Source organism: Rhinolophus sinicus, chromosome X (assembly GCF_036562045.2).
Source record: "Rhinolophus sinicus isolate RSC01 chromosome X, ASM3656204v1, whole genome shotgun sequence".
Taxonomy (NCBI): domain Eukaryota; kingdom Metazoa; phylum Chordata; class Mammalia; order Chiroptera; family Rhinolophidae; genus Rhinolophus; species Rhinolophus sinicus.
This window is the reverse complement of record NC_133768.1, coordinates 110,068,870-110,093,263: the sequence shown is the minus strand read 5'-3', so window position 1 is coordinate 110,093,263 and position 24,394 is coordinate 110,068,870. Positions and strand designations below refer to the sequence as shown.

The 24,394-nt window shown below is 40.7% G+C and overlaps 1 protein-coding gene across 4 annotated transcripts in view; it reads left to right on the top strand.

Moving 5' to 3' along the window:
• The window catches only part of GABRA3 (gamma-aminobutyric acid type A receptor subunit alpha3), a 192,712-nt gene that overhangs the window by 158,481 nt on the left and 9,837 nt on the right, over window positions 1-24,394 (top strand). For all 4 annotated transcript variants that reach the window (XM_019711245.2, XM_019711246.2, XM_019711247.2 and 1 more), the window contains exons 8-9: window positions 12,279-12,431; window positions 20,398-20,609. In XM_019711245.2, the coding sequence (XP_019566804.2) occupies window positions 12,279-12,431; window positions 20,398-20,609 (365 nt within the window). The remainder of the gene's footprint in view (window positions 1-12,278; window positions 12,432-20,397; window positions 20,610-24,394) is intronic.

Genomic DNA, 24,394 nt, shown 5'->3' with positions numbered 1-24,394 from the left:
TCGAGTCCCCTCCCTCCAGCAGTCAGCTGCTGAGGCCAAGTGCCTGGCTTTGGAGGACGTGTACAGGTGCCAGTGGAGGAGGGGGTGTGCCTGGGCCACCGGCCCCCCCGGCACTTTGCTGCGAGGAGCACTCCTAGCCGTGGAGCATGGGGTCAGCAGGGCTACTGAGGGGCTGCAGCTGAGATTCCGGCTGTGCCCTCCGTCCCCGGGAAGTGGGAAGTGGGGCCAGTCGCCCCACCTCCCCGGGCTCCTTTGCTCATGGCGAAGCGGGGATGACAGTACAGGTCCTGCCAGCCGGTTGCAGACCTGTTGCCAGGCTTGCATGTCCTGGACCCTGGACTGGGCCCCTGCCTTGTTAGCGAGCTCGCAGTCCACGGCCCGGGGCCCCATGGAAGGGCAGGGCCGAGGTACCCATCCTTCTACTCGGGTCTCCTGGCACCATCGCTGCCAACACCCATGCTCAGAGCACCCCCTTCCAAGGCCTCCTTCTCCCTGGGAACAGCACTCCACAGCCTGGGTCAGGGGGTGGTTGGGGGGAGGCCTTGGGGTGGGGAGTGTCTTCAGCACCTGCAAACTGCATTCATTCTGTCCTACCGTGCCCCTTACATTCGTGAGGGAAGCCGGCTTCCCACTCCCAGGGGTGCCTCGGCTTTGTGCTGCTGGCAGCTGCTGCTGCTGCGACCTCCTGCTCTGAGATCAGACCCTCAACGCACCACCTGCTCTCCCTCCCTGCCTGAGCTCGTGGGCAAAGAGGACGGAGGCTCCTGGAGGAGGCCTCGTGTGCCCACAGCAAGGCAGCTGGCAGCTCGGCACACGTCGGGCCCTGCAGGCCCAGGGCGTCGGCCCCCTCGCCCCTGGGATGTCCACCCAGCCAGAGAGAGAATTCCCAGGGTCACTGCTTCCGTTCACTCTCCTCATGTGGATTCCTCCTCGGCACCGCTCACCTGTACAACTTTTGAGACCCACCTTTAGCTGTCCAGGCAGCCCCAGCTCCTATTGCATTTGCTTAAACCATTGTTTGTTTAGTCGTCAGCACACAGACAATACACGTTCATGATAGGAAAATTAGAAATACAGAGGAGCAAAATATTGAAATTAAAGTATTCTTTAATTACACCATCTAGAAAAATCTTAGAAGATTTTGGTACAAAATGATTATTGTACATTTTAGTATATATATAACCTTTTTTTTTTAAGTTTTTTTTTAAATTTTATTTTATTAAATTTATTGGGGTGACAATTGTTAGTAAAATTACATAGATTTCAGGTGTACAATTCTGTATTACATCATCTATAAATCCCATTGTGTGTTCACCACCGAGTCAGTTCTCCTTCCATCACCATATATTCGATCTCCCTTACCCTCATCTCCCACCCCCCACCCCCCACCCCCCTTACCCTCTGGCAACCACTAAACTATTATCTGTGTCTATAAGTTTCTGTTTCTCATTTGTTTGTCTTGTTCTTTTGTTGTTTTTGGTTTATATACCACATATCAGTGAAATCACATGGTTCTCTGCTTTTTCTGTCTGACTTATTTCGCTCAGCATTACTCTCTCAAGATCCATCCATGTTGTCACAAATGTTCCTATATCATCTTTTCTTACCTCCGAATAGTATTCCATTGTGTATATATACCACAACTTCTTTATCCATTCATCTATCGAAGGACATTTTGGTTGTTTCCATGTCTTGGCCACCGTAAACAAAGCTGCAATGAACATTGGAGCACACGTGTCTTTATCTCTAAATGTTTTCAGATTTTTTTGGGTAGATACCCAGGAGAGGGATTGCTGGGTCATATGGCAATTCTATTCGTAATTTTTTGAGGAACCTCCACACTGCCTTCCTTGCCAGAGCAATCAGGCAAGAGAAAGAAATAAAAGGCATCCAAATTGGGAATGAAGAAGTTAAATTATCACTCTTTGCAGATGACATGATGCTCTATATAGAAAACCCTAAAGACTCCACCAAAAAGCTACTAGAAACAATCAACGAATACAGTAAAGTTGCTGGCTACAAAATCAACGTATATAACCTTTAAGAAGGTTCCCTTTACACTTTTTCTGACATAAAACGGGACATACTGTTTATTGATAGTTTTACAAGCTGTTTTTTATTTAATTTTATAAGCATGTTTTCTTATCAATCAATGTATAGCATCCAAACAGAATGTACAAACAAGTTAGTAATATTTTAAATTGAGATGTAATTGGCATATAACCTTTTATTAGTTTCAGGGGTACCACATAATGATTTGATATTTACAAAATGATCATTTGCCAAATGATCACCACAATAGTCTAGTTAACATCCATCACCATACATAGTTACAAACTGTTTTTTTCTTATGATGAGACTTTTATGATCTACTCTCTTAGCAACTTTCAAATAAGCAATACAGTATTGTTAACTATAGTCACCATACTGTACATCACATCCCAGGACCCATTTATTTTATAATTGGAAGTTTGTACCTTTTGACCTCCTTCACCCATTTTACCTACCACACCTCCCCCAACCCCTGTCTCTGGCAACCACCAACCTGTTCTCTGTACCTTTGAGCTTGTTTTTTTTTTTATTGTTTGTGTTTTGTTTTGTTTTAGATTCTACATATAAGTGAGATTATACAATATTTGTCTTTCTCTGTCTCACTTATTTCACTTAGCATAATGCCCTCAAAGTCTACCCATGTTGTCACAAAGGGTAAGATTTCATCCTTTTTTATGGCCGAGTACTACTCCGTTGTATATATGTACCAACACTTTATCCAGTCGTCTATTGATGGGCACTTGGGTTGCTTCCATATCTTGGCTCTTGTAAATAATGCTGCAGTGAACATAGGGGTGCATGTAACTTTTCAAGAGAGTGTTTTTGTTTTCTTCGGATAAATACCCACAAGTGGAATTTCTGGGTCATAAGGTAGTTCTGTTTTTAATTTTTTGAGGAACCTCCATACTGTTTTCCATAGTGGCTGCACCAATTTATATTCCCACCAACAGTGTATGAAGGTTCCTTTTACAGCACATCTTTACCAACACTTGTTGTTTCTTGTTAGTTAGTTACAAATAGTAATATTTTAACAACTGGAGTGCACATACATTAATTATTACCTTTTTTAGTTACTTTAAGTTTAAAAATAAAATTTAAAAACCCTTGTCCAAGGCCACAGCATTCTTGACGATGCTGCGATGTGTTGTTATCACTGGGAAGTGTAGCATTTCATTGTGAAACTCAGTAAAATAATATCTTCATTTTAATGGCCTCATATATGTAGATCATAATCCATTAACCTATTATCTACTATTCTGTGTTTTAATGCTATAATCAACACTGTATAGACCTTTTTTCTGTATAGCATTTTGTTCCTGTGTAATTATCTGCCTAGGATAGAGGCAAAATATCAGGACTGCTATTTCAGAAAGTAGACACATTAAAAAAATTTTTTAATACATATTGACAAATTGCCATTGTAAAAGGTTAAACAATTCATGCTCCCATTATCAGTGTATGAGCATGTCACTTTCCCTGTACTCTTAGCAGTGCAGATGTTACGGGTTGAATTATGTCCCCTCCAAAAGATCTGTTGAAGTCCTAACCCCCCGGTACCTCAGAATGTGACCTTATTTGGAAATAGGGTCATTGCAGATGTAATTAGATTACATCTCAAATTAGTTTTGAAAACATGACACAATGTACATCAGTAAAAAGGTGATTTGATATATTAAAATTCATTCGTACAATTCTATACTATGCAGCTGTAAGAAGGAATGAGAAAGTTCTCTGTGCTATTATTCAATGGAAATATCTGCAGGATATATTGTTTATTGAAAAAAGCAAAGCACAGAACACTGAACAGCAGAGGGATATATGTTTGTATGGGATAATATTTCTAGAAATACACAAGAAGCTGTGAATTGTAGTTACTTAAAGGAAGGAGAAATGAGACGGTTGGTTTAGGGCAGCTATGGGAGCGAGACTTTTTGCTGTACATCCTTCGATACCCCTTGGTTTGGGAACCATATAAATTTTATTACGTCACATACGAGTACAGAGGGTGCCAAAAAATGTATACATATTTTAAGAAAGGAAAACTGTATTAAAATTGTAATACTCAATATACACGAACAACAAAAGATGAACACAAGTCACGTTTGACTTCTGCAATGACAAGAGGTGCTCAGAGTGGTTCCCATCAGCATCCAGACACTTCTGATTACGGTGAACTACTGCTAAGCAATGGTGACCAACGTGTCCACTTGTATACATTTTTTGGCACCCCTGGTATACGTATATTGTTTTATGTCACTACAAATTATGGATATTCCTTTCTGAATTCTGAATATGCTACTCTCTGTGGGGTCCAGCATATTAATGGGAAGCTGGGCCAGGGGAAGACCAGCAGTCCGTGGAAGTTCTATTTTATATGAGTGGCTTTCTCTCTGAATGCTGCCAGTCCTTAGTATGAAGTCAATTCTAAGCAGAAGGCTCCTGTTCTTTGCTCCAGATTCAAACGTGTGTTCAATAAATGAATGAAATTCCTCAAAATCTCTGACTAGTTGTTCACATCATTCCCTATTTCAGCACTGATTTCATTTTCCCTCATTTGGAAAATTACTGCATTAATTTTCTAAGAAGAGCAGTTGGATGTATGATCTTATTTTTCCATCTTCCTAGAAAATTGACCATTTGTTAGGATGAGTCTTATTACTGTCATTGTATATATTATTTATTTAGACATGTAGCATAGGTAAGTAAAGGCAAAGCAGGAAATGAGAGAGAGAGGGAAAGAGACATAAAGAGAAGTCAGAGAGATGAAGATTAAAAGAATACAGGAAGCAAGATAAAGTTCAAGGAACATAGATAGAGAGTTGGAAAAACACCAAACATTAATTTAAGCAAATATATCCACTCAGTATAATAAGTTAATTTGCCAAGCTCTTAAAACAATCCTCTTGTGTCTTCACAACCGTAGAAACTGGCTAAATTATGAATGTATTTTATATTGTATTTTCAAATATTTCACACTTAACACATATGGAGTTTAATATGATGGAGTGCAAAGGCAGGGGGAAATTCCCCAAATCACTTAATGGATTATCCTTCATAATAAGACACACAGAGAAAGGTAGCGACAGAGGCAAGAGGGGGTATGTAATGATCTTAATGAAAATATGTGCAGTTATATAAAGAATTAATTTGCTAAAGTGTTCTGCACTTCTGATCCATAGGTAATAACTAATTTGTGAATACATAAGCATTATACATTTTATATTGTACCCTTGATATTGTATGTTTTTAATTATTTTTTTTTCAGTTTTACAGTTGATATTCAGTATTATTTTATTTTGGTTTCAGGTGTACAGCGTAGTGGTTAGACATTTATTGTACAGTTTTTCACACACAACACAGATGGTACTTAATAAGCTGAGACAAAAGGGTAGAAATAGGATGGGGAACTTGGAAAAAAATCTCGAATCTAATGAAAGCTTCAGTTCCAATTTGGTGGAGAAGAGGATATAAAGAGATACAAAGTAATCAGAGTTGTATTTAACAGAACCTATTCAGCTAATTGACATAATGAATTAATTTGCTAAAGCTTTCTAAACGTCCACTTATAAATTTCGCCCGCAGAAAATATCTAGACTGGGAATACCTGTGAATGTGTTAAAGGGGCTTAAAGTGGCTTTATATTGTCCCTTTGACTCAGGTAGTCTGCACTTCGAGGGCAGAAATGGGAAATCTTCCCAACTGAGCAAAAGGCTTCAGTTCTAAGGAGAATTCTTTTTCCCTCCGCTTCCCCTCCCCCATATTTATGAAGGTATAAGTGAAAAATAAAATTGTACTTATTTAAGATACACAGTGTGGTGGTCTATGTATACATTATGAAATGATTACAACAATCTGGTTAACTAACGTATCCACCACCTCACAGTTCTCTTTTGTGTGCATGTGTGATGACAATACTAAACATCTACTCTCAGAAAATGTCGAGTATATAATACAGTATTATTAACTATAGTCATCATTAACTGTACATTAGAACCCTGAAATTTATTCATCTTATAACTGAAAGTTTATACTCTTTAATCAATATCTCCCCATCTCTCCTACTCCTTGGCCCTGGAGACCACCATTCTACTTTTTGTATGAGTACAACTTTTTTAGATCTCACATACAAAGGATACCATGCACTATTTGTCTTTCTCTGTCTGGCTTATTTCACTTAGCATATTGTCCAGATTCATCCATGTTGTCAAAAATGGCAGGATTTTCTTATTTTTTATGTCTGACTAACACTCCATTGTAGGTATGTGTGTGTGTATTCACAGCTTCCTTATTCATCTGTTGATAGACACTTAGGTTGTTTCCATGTCTCGATTATTGTGAATAATGCTGGAATGAATATGGGGGTGCAGATATGTCTTCTAGATACTGATTTCATTTCCTTTGCACATATACCCAGAAGAGCGATTGCTGGACCCTACGGTAGTAGTTTTAGTTTTAATTTTTTGAGGAACCTTCATACTATTTTCCATAATGGCCACACCAATTTACATTCCCACCAACAGTGCACAAGGGTTTCCTTTATTCTTGTCTTGTTATCTCGTCTTTTTGAGATTGTCATTCTAACAGGTGTGAGGTGATATCTCATTGTGGTTTTCATTTGCATTTCTCTGATGATAGGGGATATTGAGCACCTTTTCATGGACCTACTGGCCATTTGTGTGTCTTCTTTGGGAAAATGTCTATTCAGGTCCTTGGCCAATCTTTTAATTAAAAATTTTTTTTCCTTTGGCTGTTGCCTTGTAGATGTTCTTAATTTTTTTCAATAATCTCTTATCAGATATATGGTTTGCAAATATTTTCTCCCATTCTGCAGGTTACCGTTGCATTTTTGGATTATTTCCTTTGCTATGTAGAAGGTTTATAATTTGATGTAATCCCACTTGTTATTTTGACCTTGTTGCTTATGCTTTTTGTGTCATCTCTAAAAGTTCATTGTCAATACCAATGTCAAGGAGATTTTTTCCCTATATTTTCTTCTGAGAATTTTATGATTTTAGATCTTACATTTAAGTCTTTAATCAAGTACGTGTTAATTACTGATTACAATATCTCCTTACACAATATTGATGTGTTCAGATTTCCTGTTTCTTTAAGATTCAACGGGCCATGCTCCACTGGGCCACTAGGGGGTGTGAGGTGATACCTCATTGTGGTTTGATTTGCATTATCCTGATGATTAGTGATGTTGAGCTCCTTTTCATGTACCTGTATGTCATTTGTATGTCCTCTGTTGGATGGGGGACTAGCTGTTTGCAGCCGTTGGGTACCCTCACCACACCAGCTGCTTTGCACCATTGGCTACCTCTTGCATGCTCCACTCTTTTTGGTGGGGGGCGGTCCTCAAGCAGCTCAGCGGCCCGGCCATGGGCTGGTCTAGTAGGTGGGGGGTGCTGCTGCCGGCGGGTTTTGACCTCCAGGGGTTGCGGTGTCTGTGGAAGGGCATTGCTGCCGCCCTCAGGCCCCACGGCTAGAGTATTTTGACTCTCAGGGGTCACCCCAGGTTGTGGGTCGCACCCAGGCTGCACGGCACACGAGTTTTGACCCCCAGGGGACAACTTGTTGGAGGATGGGGCCCGTCGCCAACCCCCCAGACTACTCGGCCTGCTGGTTTTGACGCCCAAGTTTGCCTTGTTTGCAGGCCCGGGCGCAGCTGCCCCCAGGCCATGCGTCCAGGTATGTTTTGTTCCCCAGGGGAATTGCCTTGTCTGCGTTGGGCGGGTGGCCTTGCCGCTGCTAGGCTGTTGGGGCCAACGGGTTTTGACTCCCAGGGGAGTAGGCAGGCAGGATCGCTGCCGTCCCCAAGCTGCACCGCCGGCTCGTTTTGTTCTGCAGGGATCGTTTTGTGTGCGGGCAGGCGGCTTTGCCGCTTCTACGCGGCACTACCGCGAGTTTTGACTTCTAGGAGTCCCTATATTGGCAAGTGAGGTTGCCGTTTTTGTGAACAGGGGTGACCGCCACCCCCAGGCTACACGGCCGGCAGGTTTGTTGTGTCTGCGGCAGGCAGTTGGCCTTGCTGATTGTAGGCCGCGTGACCAGCAGGTTTTGACTCTCAGGGCTCACCGTGTTGGTGGACAGGGTTGCCGTGGACCTGGATTGCTGCCACGCTCAGGCTGCGCGGCAGGCAGGGTTGACTCCCAGGGTTTGCCGTGTTTGCGGACAGCAGAGCTGCCGCCCACAAGTTGTGTGTCCAGTGTGATTTGTTCCCTGGGATTACCTTGTGGGCTGTACAGGGGTGTTGCTGCCCATAGGCTGCACAGCCAGCAGCGGGTTTTGACCCCCAAGGATCGCCTTGTGGGTGGGAGTGGAGGCGTCCCGCCTCCAGGCTGTGCAACCCGGGTTTTGACCTGTAGGGATTGTCTTATCTATGGACAGAGGAGCTGCCGCCCCCAGGCTCCGTGGCAGGTATTTTTTGACCCCCAGGGATGACCTTGCCAGTGGACAGAGGAGCTGCTGCTCCTAGGCTACGCTGGCAGTGGGTGCTGATTACCAGGGATCGCCCGGTTGGCGGGCAGATACACCACCAACCCTAGGCTGCGCGGCTGGCAGGTTTTGACCACCAGAGGTCGTCATTTTGGCCATGGGAGGGGTGCCAGGACTCCAGGGGGTGTGCTCCTTTTGATTGGCCCACCCCCATTGGGCGAGGCCTCTGTTGGAGTTCTGCTGTTGGCCAGAGTTCCGCTGTTGGGCGGGGTCCCCACCTCTACTTATCTGTTTGGGGAGGCGCAGGCTGCTTTCAGAGGTTGGGTTTCTACACAGGCGAGACCAGACTGCTGGAGTCTGATCAGAAGAAGTTGTTGGCAGGGAGTTGGTACCACCGACAGATCTGCGCACTGGTGGCTGTAAGTTCCACTCCTCTTCTTTGTTCTTACCTGACCTGAAGTGGTTCAGTCCTGCCAGCTCCCCCAGTGTTCCCCATGAGGCTAGATAGAAGTGGGCCTCCAGGGGAATGCCTCAGAATGCTGGGGAAGCTGGATATCTGCCGTGGGCTCTCCTTTCCCCACTGGAGAAACCGCAGACCTAGAGGAACTCTCTAGGTACCACAACGAGCTGGCCTGGGAGGGCGGGAGGCTTTGTTTTGTGCTCCAAGAGGGTGCTTTAGCCTTACTAACCAGTTGTGGGATTTTCACAAAGGCATTCTTGTCTGTGGATACTTGCTAATCCATATTTTTGTGATGGGGTACTAGAGCCGGGATGTCCTATTCCACCATCTTGCTGATCTTAATCACTCTCTTTGCTTCTTTGGAAGAGAGACAGAAAGACAGAAAGTGAGGGAAAGAAGGAATGAAAGGAGAGGATTGAATAAAATATATTCAGTTAAAACAAATGGCTAATTTGATAAGCTCTTGCAAAGTCCACTTGCTTTTCCTTTCATATCTACAGAATATAACTAATTTGTGAATAACATTTACTATATATTTTATATATAATAAACATTTCACATGATCAGATATAGTTTAATAGACAGGAGTTTAGGGATGTTAGCCTAAGATAGGGAAGGGGGGAGTTGCCCAAGCTAATCAAAGTCCAACTGTCCTTAAAAATAAATCCTCAATGTCTTCTCAGTGGGGAGAGTGAGTGTGAGAGAGAGAGAGAAAGAGAGAGAGAGAGAGAGAAGGGGAGGGGAGGGGAGGGGAGGGGAGGGGAGGGGAGGGGAGGGGAGGGGAGAGAGAACAGGGAGAAAACGGAATGGAAATGGACACAGACAGGAGAGAGGTGGGGAGGAAGAAGGAGAGAGCAGGAGGCAGTGGGGAACAAAGACAGAAATAAAAGGATCGAAAAAGAAGCAGAGAGAAAGAAAAGAGAAGCTCCAAAGTAATAATGAAGAACACATTCCTTAATTTTGTATGAGAATTCTTTGGTAAATTAAAAATAAACCTACTCATATTTTTAATGTTCACATAAAGAAGCTAGATAGTGAATACACACGCAATATGTATTGTATACTGAGGTTTGGATGGCCAGATGGTGCTTCTTCCTAGGCTTAGGTAGAAGGTAGTGGGTGGGGTAGGAAAGTGGGAAATTGCCTCATTTGGGAGACCTGTCAAAACTAAATGTGGGTGGAGGGAGAGAAGTGAGAAATAAGAATCTCTGACAAGAAAGGCAGTAGAGCATTCAGATTGAATGGATCTTTGGGGACTATTTGGGCGATCTGGCTTTTACTCTTTGAGAGATGGGAAACTATTGCAGGGTCTTGAACAAAAGAGAGACCAAATCTGACTTATATTTTAATAGGACCATTTTGGCTACTGTGTTAAGAATGCATTAAAGAAGGCAAGAACAGAAGACGAGTTAGAAAGCTATTATAGTACTATATATAGGTGGCTTAGACAAGAGTGGTAGTGGCAGAGGTGGTGACAAGTGGTCAAATTATGGATGTATTTTGAAGAAAGGTCAGGGTTTGCTGATTTATTGGGTATCTGTTTGCATGCATGTGTGAAGGCATACACGAGAGAGGGAAAGAGAGAGAGAGAGAGAGAGAGAGAGAGAGAGAGAGAGAGAGAGAGAGAGAGAGAGAGAGAGAAATCAGTGATGATGCTGAGTTTTTGAAGAATTTGATTTTGTCCTGTGCTCCTGAGAGCTACCATTTACTAAGATGAAAAAAAATCTGTTGGAGGGGCCAGTTTGGAGGGGTTGGGAGACGGGGAGAGTCACAGCTAAGACTTGGACATCTTAAGTCAAGATACCTATTAAATCCCCAAGTGGTGCTGTGTAATAGGTAATTGAGTAGATGGATCTAGAGAAGTATAGGGAACCCTAGGGCTGCTGTATCAAAGTACCACAAACTGGGTGGCTTAAAACAACAAAAATTTATTGTCCCCAAGTTCCAGAGGCTAGAAGTCTGAAACCAGCAAATTGTCAGGTTTAGTTCCTTCTGGAAGTTCTGAAGGAAAATCTATCTGTGCCGCTTTCTCCTAATTTCTGAAGGTTGCTGCAATCTTTGGCATTCCGTGGCTCGTGGATTGATCACTCCAATCTCTGCCTCTGTCATCACGCATCTCCCTCTTTATAAGAGCCTCAGTCATGGTGGATTACAGCCCACCCCACTCCCATATGACCTCATCATAACTAATTATATCTGCAACAACCCAATTTCTAAAGAAGGTCACATATCACGGTTAGGACTTCACCATACCTTTCTAGGAGCCACAATTCAACTCATAACGAATAGGAAGCCCAGGCAGAAGATATACACTGAGCAGTTATCAGAGTCTAAGGTATTATTTAAAGACACAGGCTGAGAATGCAAAAGCGGTGAGTGAGACAGCATGACTCCTGAGATCCTCAAGTGTTTAGAAATGTAAAGGAACCAACAAGGAGACTGGAGAGGTAACATAGGAGGGAAACCAGAAAAGGAATATGACCTAGAGATTTGGTGAAGAGGGTGGCGTGCTCAACTGTGTAAAATGCTGCTGACAAATCCAGTATGACTGATGATTAACTATTGAATTTAACAACAAGGGGTAATAATCAGTACTTACCTTACAGGGTTGTTGGGAGAGTGGGTGTAAAATTAATATTCCCCAGACACTCAAAGTTGTTTGGCACATAGTAAGATCTCAGTAAATGTTCACTCTTTTTTGGGAGTGGAGTGATGTAGGCCAATACACACTCTGCTCTGTGAACTTTTGGTTATAACTCAATAAATCTATTCAAAGAGCAGAGCATAGTGGTTAGAAAGCATAAACCGTGGAGCCTACCCATCTGACCTTGAACTCTGGCTCCACTACTTACTAGCGGGTAACCTGGTGCAAGATGCTTAATCTCTCTTTGCCTCGATTTATTGACCTATAAACTGAGGAAAAAAATACGTAGTACCTACCTCATAGGGTTGTGAAGATTAAGTAGTTTAAGAATGATTCAGTGCTAGAAGAGTGCCAATTACATAGCAAATGCTGTAGAAGACATTATTTCTTATGAAGTTTATTTAAATGAGAACCTTAATTTTTCTGAATGACTTTTTTGTATCAAAATTGCTCTGAGCAAGCTGCATTGGTACACTGGTAGCATATATTTTCACACACACACACACACACACACACACACACACACCCCTCACTATTTCATGAGATCTGGTGACATGAACTTGGGAGGTGCTGGGATGTCTTGTTCTGAATATAAAGTGAAGGAGCTTTGAACTGAATTGGAGCCCACCTGGATCAAACAATGTTTATTTGACTACATACTACCTAATTTTACTCTCTCTCCAGGAGAATACGTCGTCATGACAACCCACTTCCATCTCAAGCGAAAAATTGGCTACTTTGTGATCCAGACCTACTTGCCATGTATTATGACTGTCATTCTGTCACAAGTGTCTTTCTGGCTCAACAGAGAGTCGGTCCCTGCACGCACGGTCTTTGGTGAGTGTTGTTTTGTGGAGAATGAGGGGGGGAGACATTTGCAAAGTCTTATGATGGGAGTCACAATAGGTGTGAGGAAGGTAGGAGAACCATTAGTGGAGATAATGGGAGCAACACCTGAGCCCAGCATTACTTACTGAGTCATTGGGTCCTGGTATTTCAAGCAACTGAGTCCTTAACAAGGAAGTGGGAATAACAAGAGTGTGGGAGTAGTAAGGTTATGTGTGAGATGCTTCCTGTCTCAATTAGGTTTGCTCCAAGAGCTGAGGAGGGATGGAGCCTTCAGTGGAAAAGAGAGGAAATTAGTGGGCAAAGCTGGAGAAAGAAGGTGAAGGGTGGGAAACTAAGCGGACAACAGATAAGTGGATTGGGGTCTTTTTTATGACCCATGTTTGGTATGTGCATCTAATTTTGCTGCTTCCCTTCTAGTCTTTTTGAAAGTACGAATTATCTGATATTCAGTAAAGGCTCCACAAGTTTGAAGGGTTTTTCAATAGTGCCTACAATCGGAGAAATTTTCCTCCATGTGAATTTACTGATGTCTAGGAAGAGACTTGCATATCATTAGCACTTTTCCCTGGGCGACTTACAGCATAGAAAACATTTTCTGCCTGTTTTTCTGGAGATAAACATTAATTAACTCTTTGGGTCTACTGAACTGCCTCCATGGCGCGGTGGCTGTGACTCATAGACTTGATGTGCTGGGTACCCACGCAGAAGGTCAATATTCCCTGCCAATATCCTGAAGCTATACTGTGCAGTTACATAGTAAATGATGTTTCAGAAAGAAGGAGCATTTTAGTCGGATAGAGGAGGAGACAGCAGTAGAGAAACAGAAAGAGTAATCTGTAAAGTAGGGAGAAAAAAACCCCAAAAACCAGAGGGGTGTAATATCATGGAAGCCAAGATAGGAGAGTGTTTCAAGAAGCAGGAAATAATGATCTGGGGTGAATTCTACTGTGTCTTTAGGTAAGATGCGGATAGAAATTGTCTGTTGGGTGTGGTGATTTGCTTGGTTGTTAGTGAGCTTAAAAGAGAACAGTTCTAGTGAAGTGGAAGGAGCAGAATCTATATGGGAGCAGGTGAAAGATGCCCATTTTTGAAAATATAACAAACTAGATACCCTAAAAAATCTTTCCTTAAAATCCTAGAAAGGCTAGCTGAAACACACATAGAAATCATTCTTTTTTAAATATCTGGGTGCATAAGAAATTAAAAGAAATACTCAGGGACCCAAATTGAAGAAGGAACTAAAAAGTGGAGTGTTCATCACATGAGCTGATACTGTTATAGCAGAAAGATGGGTAGATGCACTACTAGTAGTCTTGGTGAGTAAGAGTTTGAGATTTAAGGTTACACAAGAAAGGCTTGGCACCTAAATGAAGTTAAGGGTTAGAATTAGGACTGCAGTTGGCTGAACAATGGCCCCCAAAGATACGTGTATCCATGTCCTAACCCCTAGAACCTGTGAGTGTTACCTTATATGGCAAAAGGGACTGAAGATGTGAACTAAATTAAGGACCTTGAGATGAGATTCTCCTGGATTATCTGATGGGCCCTATATGTAATCACAAGCATCCTTATAAGAGTGAAGCAGAGGGTACTTGACTACAGAGCGCAAGACAATGTGATGAAGGAAGCAGGAGAGATTTGAAGATGTTGTGCTCTTGGCTTTGAAAGAGGAGGAAGGGGCCCACAAGCCAAGTAATGCAGCTTTAGAAACTGGAAACAACATTGGGTTCTCTCCCTAGAGCCTCAGAGGGAGTAAAACCTTGCTGACACCTTGACTTGAGCCCAATAAAACTGACTTCTGCCTTATGGCCTCCAGAACTGTAAGAGAATATATCTGTTGTTTTAAGTCATTCAATTTATAGTAATTAGTTAATAATAGCTGTAAGAAACAAACGCTAACTGGAGTGATGTGAGCCTCCAAGATAAAAACATTAATTTAAAAAGTGATTGCTGAACTTATATGTAAGAACAAAGAGCCAAGAATAGCCAGTATCCTCCTACAGAAGAACAGAGTGGAAAACTTGCTCCACAAAATGTCAAAAATGATTAAAAAGCTGTAGTAATGAAGACAATGTGCTACTGGCACAAGGAAAAATAAAAATAAATAAATGAAATGCCAGAGAGAGTAAAAGTAGACCCAGGTATATAAAAAACTTGATTTATGACACAGATGGCATTGCAGAGCAGTAATTTGAGATTGATCAGGGTCTTACACATAAAAACTTAAAAATATAATGCTCTTAGAACTGAATGTAAGACAATATCTTTACAACCTTTGGAAGGCAGAAATTCTTTAGTGCACAAAGTGATAACTGAAGAAAAAAGAACAAATTGGACTTCATCAAAATTAAAAATCTCCACTTACCAAAGCAGAACATGAAGAAAATGAAAAGGTACACCACAGACTGGGAGACTATATTTTATATGTGTACAGGTCTGACAAAGCATCTAGTGCAGAAATATAAAGAGCTCCTTCAATTAAATAATAAAAATACAAAGAGTCCAATTTTAAAAATTGGAAAATGACATGAACAGACACTTCACCGAGAAAATATATAAATGCCCATAAGCACATGAAAAGATAGTTAACATCATTTTGTATCAGGGAAATGCAAATTAAAACCACACGGAGACATCACTTAAACACTAGTATGGCTTTTACAACTTTATTGACTATATTCCCCATACAGTATTCTGCATACCTGTGACTATTTTGTAATTACCAATTGGTACTTCTTAATCCCTTCACCTTTCCAACCCAGCCTCCCAACCCCTCTCCCATCTGGCAACCATCAGTTTGTTCTCTGTATCTATGAGTTTGTTCCTGTTTTGTTTTCTCATTTCTTTTGTTCTTTAGAGTCCACATATAAGTGAGATCACGTGGCATTTGTCTTTCTCAGTCTTACTTATTTCACTTAGCATAATACCCTCTAGGTCCATCCATGTTATAGCAAATGGTAAGATTTCATTCTTTTTTTTATGGCAGAGCAAAAACTATATGGTGTCAGTTGACTTATCAGGGGATCACTTCATAAATTATATAAATGTCTAACCACTACACTGTACACCTGAAACTAATATAAAATAATATTGAATGTCAACTATAATTTTTTAAAAGTCACGGGGATATATAGTGCGTTCCTCTGGGGTGGTGGATTGACTGCAAATGGGCATAAGGGAACTTGCTGGTGTAGTACAGTATTCTATATCTTGACTGGGATAGTAGTTATACAACTGTATACCTTTGCCCAAACACTTTGAAGCGTACAAACTTTTTATTTTATTGCATATAAAGTATAACCCAATTTAAAAGAACAGATGTACTGGGACTACGGATATTTGAGATGTCAAACTTTCAAATAGTCATGATGAATATGTTTAAGTGGATGAAAGAAACATGAGAATTCCATTCATAAAAATGGTGTGTGGGGGAGTGAGCACGCATGAGAGAGCAATCACATTGGAAATGCTAAAATTGAAAAATATAGACCAAAAACTCAGTGGTTTACATACTGTTGAATCAAGAACCCATGAACTGGAAGAGACTAGGATGAGGCCCAGAAAGACAAAAATGTGTAAGATACATGAAAGAGAGAAACAACATATGATTTACGGAGAAGGTCTAAGAATAACTGGAATCTTAGAAGGAGATACGTGAGAGAATGGTACAGAAGCAATTTTTGAAGAGATAACGGCTGAACGCTGTCCAAGCCTGATGAAAGGCATAAAGGCACAATTACAAGAAGCCCTATGAACCTGAGTAGGATAAATTAAAAGACATACCAACAGAGAGACATTATAGTGAAACTTATGGGGAAAAAATAAAATAGGAAAATCTTAAAAGTAGCCTGGGCCAAAAGTACATTGCCTTTAAAGTCATAACCATCAGCAGACTACCAGCTGACTCCAACATAAACAGTAAAGACATTTTCGGAGAAAAAAATGAAACACTAAAAATTCATTATCATCAAACCCTCACTAAAGGCACTCTTCAAGCAAAAGGAAAATTATCCCAGAAGGAAGGTTTAAGATGTGCTTTAAAAGAATGAAAATAATAAATATGTGGGTAACACTGAATGACTTGAATGTATAAAATATAACAGTGGCTTATTGGGTATAAAATGTATTTAGAATAAAAGACTAGACCATAACGCAATCTGTATAAGTTGAGATGGAGGTGAAACATTCTGAGGACTTTCATTGTTAGGGAAATGTATAAGTACCAACTGATATTTAATTTTCCTAAGTCAAAGATTCATGCTGACTGAAACTCTCATACATCTGATGGGAATGTTAAATGGTAACAACCACTTGAGAAAACCATTTGTCAGTCTCATGTAAAGTTAAACATATGCTTGTCATGCAATCATGTAGTCCCATCCCTAGGTGTTTGCCAAGAGAAATGAAAGCATATTCTCGTACAAAGACTTCTCTGTAACTCTCCCAGCAGCTTTATTCATAATACTTGAACATTGGAAACAGTCTAGATATCCATTAATAGGTGAATGGATAATCAAATTATGTTATATCAATACAATGGAATACTTCTCTGAAATTAATAGGAATGAACTAAATATAGATACAATATGAATAGAGCCTAAAAAATATTATGCTGAGTGGAGGAAGCCAGACACAAATGAGTACATGCTGTATGATATTTATATGAACTCTAGGGAGAATAATCTGATCCACAGTGAAAGAAAACAGCAGTACATTATAAAAAGAATGAAGTGGTTACCTGGGGCCAAAGGAAGAATGGAATCGTCTCAAAGGAACCTTTGGGGTGATGGAAGGATTCTATAGATGATACTTATGAGAAAGGGTAAAGAGGGATATCACCAGATAGTAGAAATATCACAGGAACACAGATTACCACATAACTATGATATGATAGTGCAATGGTCTAAGGAGTAATAGAGATCAAGGAAAATATGGACCTCTACCTCTTGAACTCTTGATTCTGAAAGATCACCACCTTTTGAGAACCAAAATGGTACACTCAGTAGGCAAGTCGGATTTCAGTTAAGATCAAAAGAGGAATGCATTCGGAGAAGAGGTTGATAAAATAGGTGAACTTGCTTGTCAGAGCAGCAGAGTTGTAGAGTTAGAAGAGTTTGGGAGAAAGGTTATATATCCATCAAATGAATAATTCAAATACAGGTCAAGGAGAGTGGCAGCATATTACAGTGATAATTTTGTATTTTTCAGAAAAACAACAACAACAACCAAATTCCCCTTTTTTCTTTATTACAATGACCATCTTTTGGTATTTCATTGTCACTGATACATATTTTTAGAATAAAATTTTGTTATCCAAGAAAACAAGAAAGAAGGAATGGGGGACTAGGTCATATTCGGTAATATAATTTGTAAAACAGGAGTAAGCCTGACGGACAGTGAATTCACAAAAAGCCTTTTCCTTGTGGTGGTATCTGAGCTCAACAGGTTTCTGAAGTATGATTAACTCAGGTTGTCTGCTGGGAAGAGTGAGTGCTCATTTTGAATGCTGCAGTCTGAAATGTTTGAGTTTTTGTATCCCTAGGGCCTAACTCTGCAAGACACAGAACAGACAGTTAATATTGGGGGATAGCAGAACTACCATGTTTCCCCGAAAATAAGGCTGGGTTTTATATTAATTTTTGCTCCATTAGGGCTTATTTTCAGGTGATGTCTTATTTTTTTCATGTACAACAATCTACATTTATTCAATTACAGTCACGTCGTCTTCTTCTGGGACATCGTGGTAACGTACTCAATGAGTCCATCTGGATGAGATCTTAACTGGGGCTTATTTTTGGGGTAGGTCTTATTTTCAGGGAAATACGGTATATTATGATAAGAATAACAGCGCTATAGTTACTATAGGAAAAGGGCGTTATTCACTCTGATGGGAGCAGGTGTGGTGCTGTGCCACAGGCAGTCCCACTCATGTATGTCTTTGGGGTTGAGGACATACAGACGGGTTACCCACAGCCCCTGCTCTCAGGCAACTCCCCGGTTTGGTGGAACAGACATGTGTTATCAAGGAAGTATACTAGACTTTTAGAAGCTCTCAAAGGAAGTGAGGCGGGGCAGTCACCAAAAAAAAAACAATGCAGAAGTGTCTGGAAAGAGAAGCGCTGAGTGGCAGGCCTGGATCTCTTTTAAAATGCCAAACCTCTTTGCCCATCCATGAAGTGTACCAAATGCTTTATTGAGAGTGCTCCCAGCTCGGACTCGCTAAGAGCTTGTCACACGATAACAGTTCTAAGCGCGACAGGCTAGCACTCTAAAAGTCTCTGCTGAAATATGGCACAGACACACTTGTGTTTCAGTGGAGTTCTCTCTGTCCACGCATTTGGCCCACTGCTGTGGATGTGCCAGGAGGGGACAACCGCATCTGCTCATAACCAGAAATGCGGCGACTTGTTTCTCCCATGAATTACTCCTCGCTCCGTGTGGTCAGCAGGTTACTGAGCCTTTGGTCCATTCTCAGAGCTTACAAGGCCACCAATTCAGATCGTTCGTTAATAGGCACCAGCCCTGCGGCTGAATCCTGACATGGCTTAAAACGTGTTTTTGCTAATCCGCCTTGATGACGCTCCGCCTAGTTTATGCATTGGTGCTCCTTTAGGGTGTTTGTTGAAACTGTGCTGAGACTTTTCCAGTCTGGGTTTTCACTTATATCACTATATAAAGGAATGAAGGCACAGAGAAATTAAGGAAATTGCCCAAGATACAAAGCAAGTAAGTGGCAGAACTCAGGACTTCTAACTTCTAGTGTAGGTATTCAAGACTAGACTACTGTTGCTAACAATTATAAAATTATGACAATATTGTTAAAATGGGTTTATAATGATACTACCATAATTAAACATATGACAATACTATAAATAAGATTAATGTTCATTATAGAAACTACTACGTGAGTGATTACCATGTGCCAGATGCTGTGCCATAGGCTGTGTAAACATCATCTCACCGGACCCCAAACAAATCTGAGTCTGGTATCATGACACACATTTTCCACATGATAAAACTGAGGCTGAGGGGGTAAAACACCTTCTTCAAGATCATAGTAAGTGGGATTGCCAGTATTTCAGTCTGACTCTAAAGCTCATACTGTTAACCACAAGCCTATGCAGCTCATCTGTATATCTAAAATATGAACAGCTTAGAAAAAAATAAAATAGAATTTAAAAGTGAATAAAGGAAAGCCTTAAGTTTAGGTTAATAATACCAAGAAAAAGAATCAATTGATCTAAATGCAAGTTGTGGTTTGGCAAAAACTCACAAGAAATAAATATTGGAGTAGCTTTGGTTGTCTATGAAGCTCAATAGGACCTAGACTGTAATGCATCTAAAGAACCATTTGCCACAATAGTTTTTTGCATTATTAAGGCGAATTGTGTCCACAGTTTGGGAGGTGAATATCCTACTGACCTCAGACCATGTCCTGAGTCTTGGGCTCAGCTCTGGGCTGTTCTTAAGAGAAATACCAGAATGAGGGAGGAGGAGAAGCAAGAGAAGGAACTGGCTGTGTTCATTCTGGAGATGAACAGATTCATGAGGAACTGTGGCCAGAGAGGAGGGAACAGGCTTTTCTTTCCTGTGTTGCCAGAGAAAGAACTGAGATCAGTCAGTGGGCTAGGAGCTAGAGGAAGGCAGGTTTCAGCTCATAAGGTGGGTTTTTCTAATTACAATGCTGTCTTCCAATGAAATGTTACCTACTTTTCAATGGAAATGTTTAAGCAGAGGCTAGAGGACAACTTTTAGAAATGCTGTACTGGAGATTCCTATTACTGTGAGAATTGGGGTGGGGTAGAACCACCCCACTTTGACATTCTCTGGTTTTCACTTGAAAGGTGCTGTTTGAGTGGGGTATAGCTCCTCCTTTCAAGTAGGAAATTGGTGATCTCGTCAGATATGCTGTAAATGTCTGTAAGGGGCAACTGGTTCTCTTCTCTCTCCCCAGGTGTCACCACTGTTCTCACCATGACCACCTTGAGTATCAGTGCCAGAAACTCCTTACCTAAAGTGGCATATGCGACGGCCATGGATTGGTTCATAGCTGTCTGTTATGCCTTTGTATTTTCTGCGCTGATTGAATTTGCCACCGTCAACTACTTCACCAAACGGAGCTGGGCTTGGGAAGGCAAGAAGGTGCCAGAAGCCCTGGAGATGAAGGTGAGATAAGCAAGGATGGGGGCTGGGAAGCACTCCCTGCGAGAACTGTATTGGAACCAGGAGTGGGTAGCCTGCAGCTTGTGGGAACTGGCCAGGGCTGTGTGCTATTCACTGGGGTGATCAATCCAGTTCTCAACTGGAGTGCTTCCTGGCAATGTGGAGTGTTTGCTGGGGGCAAAGAAAGGAGGGTGGGTATTGTGGAGGGTTGATGTGTTGTGGTGAGGGACCAAACCTAAGTGCGATACTGCTAGACTCAAGGGGACCCCTTTGTACTGACAAAGTCACCCAGAAGAGTGGACTCTGTCTTCAACCCCGGGAACAATCTCTAGGGTCACCTCTGCCCCTCACTTTCCAGTATGTTCCCATTACAGTCAAGCCAGTGATCATGATTCCTTCTGTGTCTTTGTTTAGTTTTTACTCTACCTGGAACATTCTTTTCTTTTTTCCTGCCTGGTGAAGACCTACTCATTCTTTAAGACCCAGATGAAATGCTATTTTCTCCATAGAGTCTTTCCAGAATCATCCAGATAGCTTTAGCTTTTCTTGGGGAGCAGAGTGGGGAAGGTGCCCCTGATATTAAAAGCATTTATTTGTATTCGAGTTATTTGCCTACTTCCTAGTCTGAACTTCTTGAGGGCAGATGCTTGTCTGCATCATCTTTCTAACTAGCCAGCATCCTTGTACAGCATCTGACTTGTAGTAAAAACAGAACAAATTTAGTTGGATTGGTGGATGGATAGGAAGGAAGAAAAGAGAGAGAAAAAAATAAACCAACTGGAATTGGTAAGAATAAAACATGAATACAGTGAACTCAATTGTTGTCTTCGGCTGATTTAAAAGATTTCAGATCTCTAGATACAGATGAAGATTATCCAAAGATGAAAAAAAAAAAAAATCTGGCAGATGTGATCCCAGAAACATTCCAGTACTTTGAAGAATCATGGAGAAAAGATAATGAAAATTTTTTTCAAACTGGAGGAAAATATATATCTTCCATAGAATACAGACCAATGAGTTGGCAAAATTTTAGAATAGATTTTAGCTATTTATTTTGATAGAATTTATTAACTCTTTGCTATAAATTATGAAGAAATAATCGTATTTCTACTTCATCTACTCTACCATAGGAATTTTTTTGGTTGGTTTATTACACTTAGTCTAGTTGTTACCTTTGTGTTCTTAAAGCATATTTACCTATCTAATACTTGATTTATCAGCCATGAACAGGGTCTGTCGACCCCTTACCCACTACAAGATAGAAGGAAATTAGTATACTTATCTTACCTTTTACCTTCTCTCTCTACCAGTCTGTGTCATCTCCTAAGTTTTGTTTGTTATACTACTGTTTCTGAAATGTCAAGTTTTATATCATTTACATGCTTTTATGCAGCCATAATTCCTATAGTTGATTAGTCATAGTTCTGCATTTAAATGGGCTCTCTTCTCAAAATAGTCCTTTTATTGATTTTCCCATTCATTGTCTGGTTCCTTTAGGCTATCCTTTACAAGTTTCTTTAAGAAAGGCTCTTGAGAACCATATTTCCTACTATCTTGCATGTGTAAAATTGTCAGTTGTGTGTATACCTGAATGATAGTTGAGCTATTTTACAGTTCGTGGTCACATTCTCTTTCTCTGGTGTCCATGTAGACATTGACGGTTAGACGCAATTCTAGCAGTGAATGTTGTTATGGAGAAATTTAAAACCAGCCCGAGAATCTCTCACATGATAGGGGACTTGATTTTATGGCCTACAAGCCAATGTGCATGTTTCTCTTATTTACAAATTCCAGTTGCTTTACAAGGATATATCTTGATCCATCTGTGTGAATTGTTCCCAGGACAGCATTTTGCCCTTTAAACCAAAGGATTCACAGTTGTCTTTGTTTCAGGAAAGCTTTCCTGAAACACATCTTTGTTGTGTTCTCTTCCTAGAAGCACAAATTATACATATCATAGAACTTTGTCTTCCCTGTCTACCACTTTGCTCTAATAATTTTTAACTCTCATTTTGCTCATTTTTCTCAAGCCTGTCTTCCATGCCTGTGACCATGTTCACGAGTGTCTATTCACCTTCATTTATATGGTAGTATTATTTTTTCTTACATTAATTTTATGTTCTCTGCCTGACTTATTTTTAATCTGTCCTTTGTTTGTTTTGTGTCGTGTTCCACAATCCTTTATTGGTCATTTTCCCTCCTTTTGGCAACATATTTTGCATCGGTACCATATTAGTTTGTTTTCAGTTATTACTTGAAGTTTCATTAGAGGAGTTCTTTACTAGCCCTGCTTTGTGTGAAAGTATCATTTTGCGGAGGGACTGAGAGAGGGAGTAGGGCAGTAGTGAGTAGTTGAGAGTGAATACTTGAGAGTGAGTAGTTTGAGCACCATCTGTTGTCTATAAATTCTTATGAGTATGCCTCCTTTTAGTTGTAATTCTGCTTCTAACTAGCAAGAAATTTCCCTTGCTCAAAGGAAAGCCCTCTGTGCATGGTGCAGGGGTGTATGCTTGTGAGTGTGCGTAGTATTATATCCTTTCGTTTTTCCAGTCTCCACCTCCTCTGCCATTATGTGGTGGCCAAACCGTGTTCCAGGCTATTCTCACTACCAGCCAGAAAACTGATTTGTTTCAAAACAGGGGTCATTTGTTTCCTTAGATCGTGCCTCCAGTGTGTCAGGACTCTATTCTTGGCCTGAAATCCAGAACAGTAGGCATCCTCAGTGTCTTCTTCACCCTGACCCAAGTTTTACTGTATTTGGGAGCTTTTACTTTGGGGGATCAGGGTTAAAAATTCAAGTTTCATCAAAGATGGAGTTTTGGTTTCTATCTCATTTTCCTTGTAGTTTTTGGTTAGTTCCAGAGAGGAGAAGAAAGGGAAGATGTCCTCACTCTGACATATTAAACTGAAAGGTCCCTAGATTATATTATTAAATAGATGTTTTAAGAGCAATTAGCACTACTTCCTGATATCCAGCCTGAGTTCACTAAGAAGAAATTATGCCAAACTAATCTTAAGAAATTGTATGAAAAGTCTGCTAGACTGGTGACAGGAAATAGCATAGACTTTATCAAGACATCTGCATAACTTTTTAAACTGTGCCTTCATGAAGAAGAAACAGTAGTTGAAAAAATATTACACTTAGGCCGATATAGTTGGTTGATCAATTGAAGTCAAACAGAATTGACAGTTGGGTGGACATCAACCTAAATGGATGTCCCTGTGATAATCCACAGGTCTTCATCTTTGACCCTTCCCTCTTAAATGTGATCATCAATGACTCAAATGAAGACATATAAGACAGCAGATTCAAATTTGTAAGCTGCCATTAGTGAACATTGGTTGGAAAGGAGTATCTTCTGAATTATGAATCAAAAAATTTCTGAAGTTTGAGAGAACATGCTAAAATCTAAAGATTAACATTTGCTAAATCAAACAAGTTCTTACACATAGATAGAGAAATAGTTCTGGGATAGAAAAACTTAATAGTAATTGTATATTATAAATAAGATGCTGAGATATAGGGGGAAGCCAATTTAATGTAAGCTTTCCATGTGATATAACTCTCGAAAAGGCAAATTTGATTGGAGATTGAGTTAAGAATTACCTAGAGTAAGTGAGTTGGGAAGCTCTTTTTATTCTGTACTGGTTGGGCCATGTTTAAACACACTGTTCCAGTTTGGTTGTTACTACAATGGAGGAGGAAGAAATGCCTCAAATGATAATTGCTCATTTCAGATTTCTGAAGGGCTATCAGGGATGTCTTGTGAAAATGTGATAGATTTGTA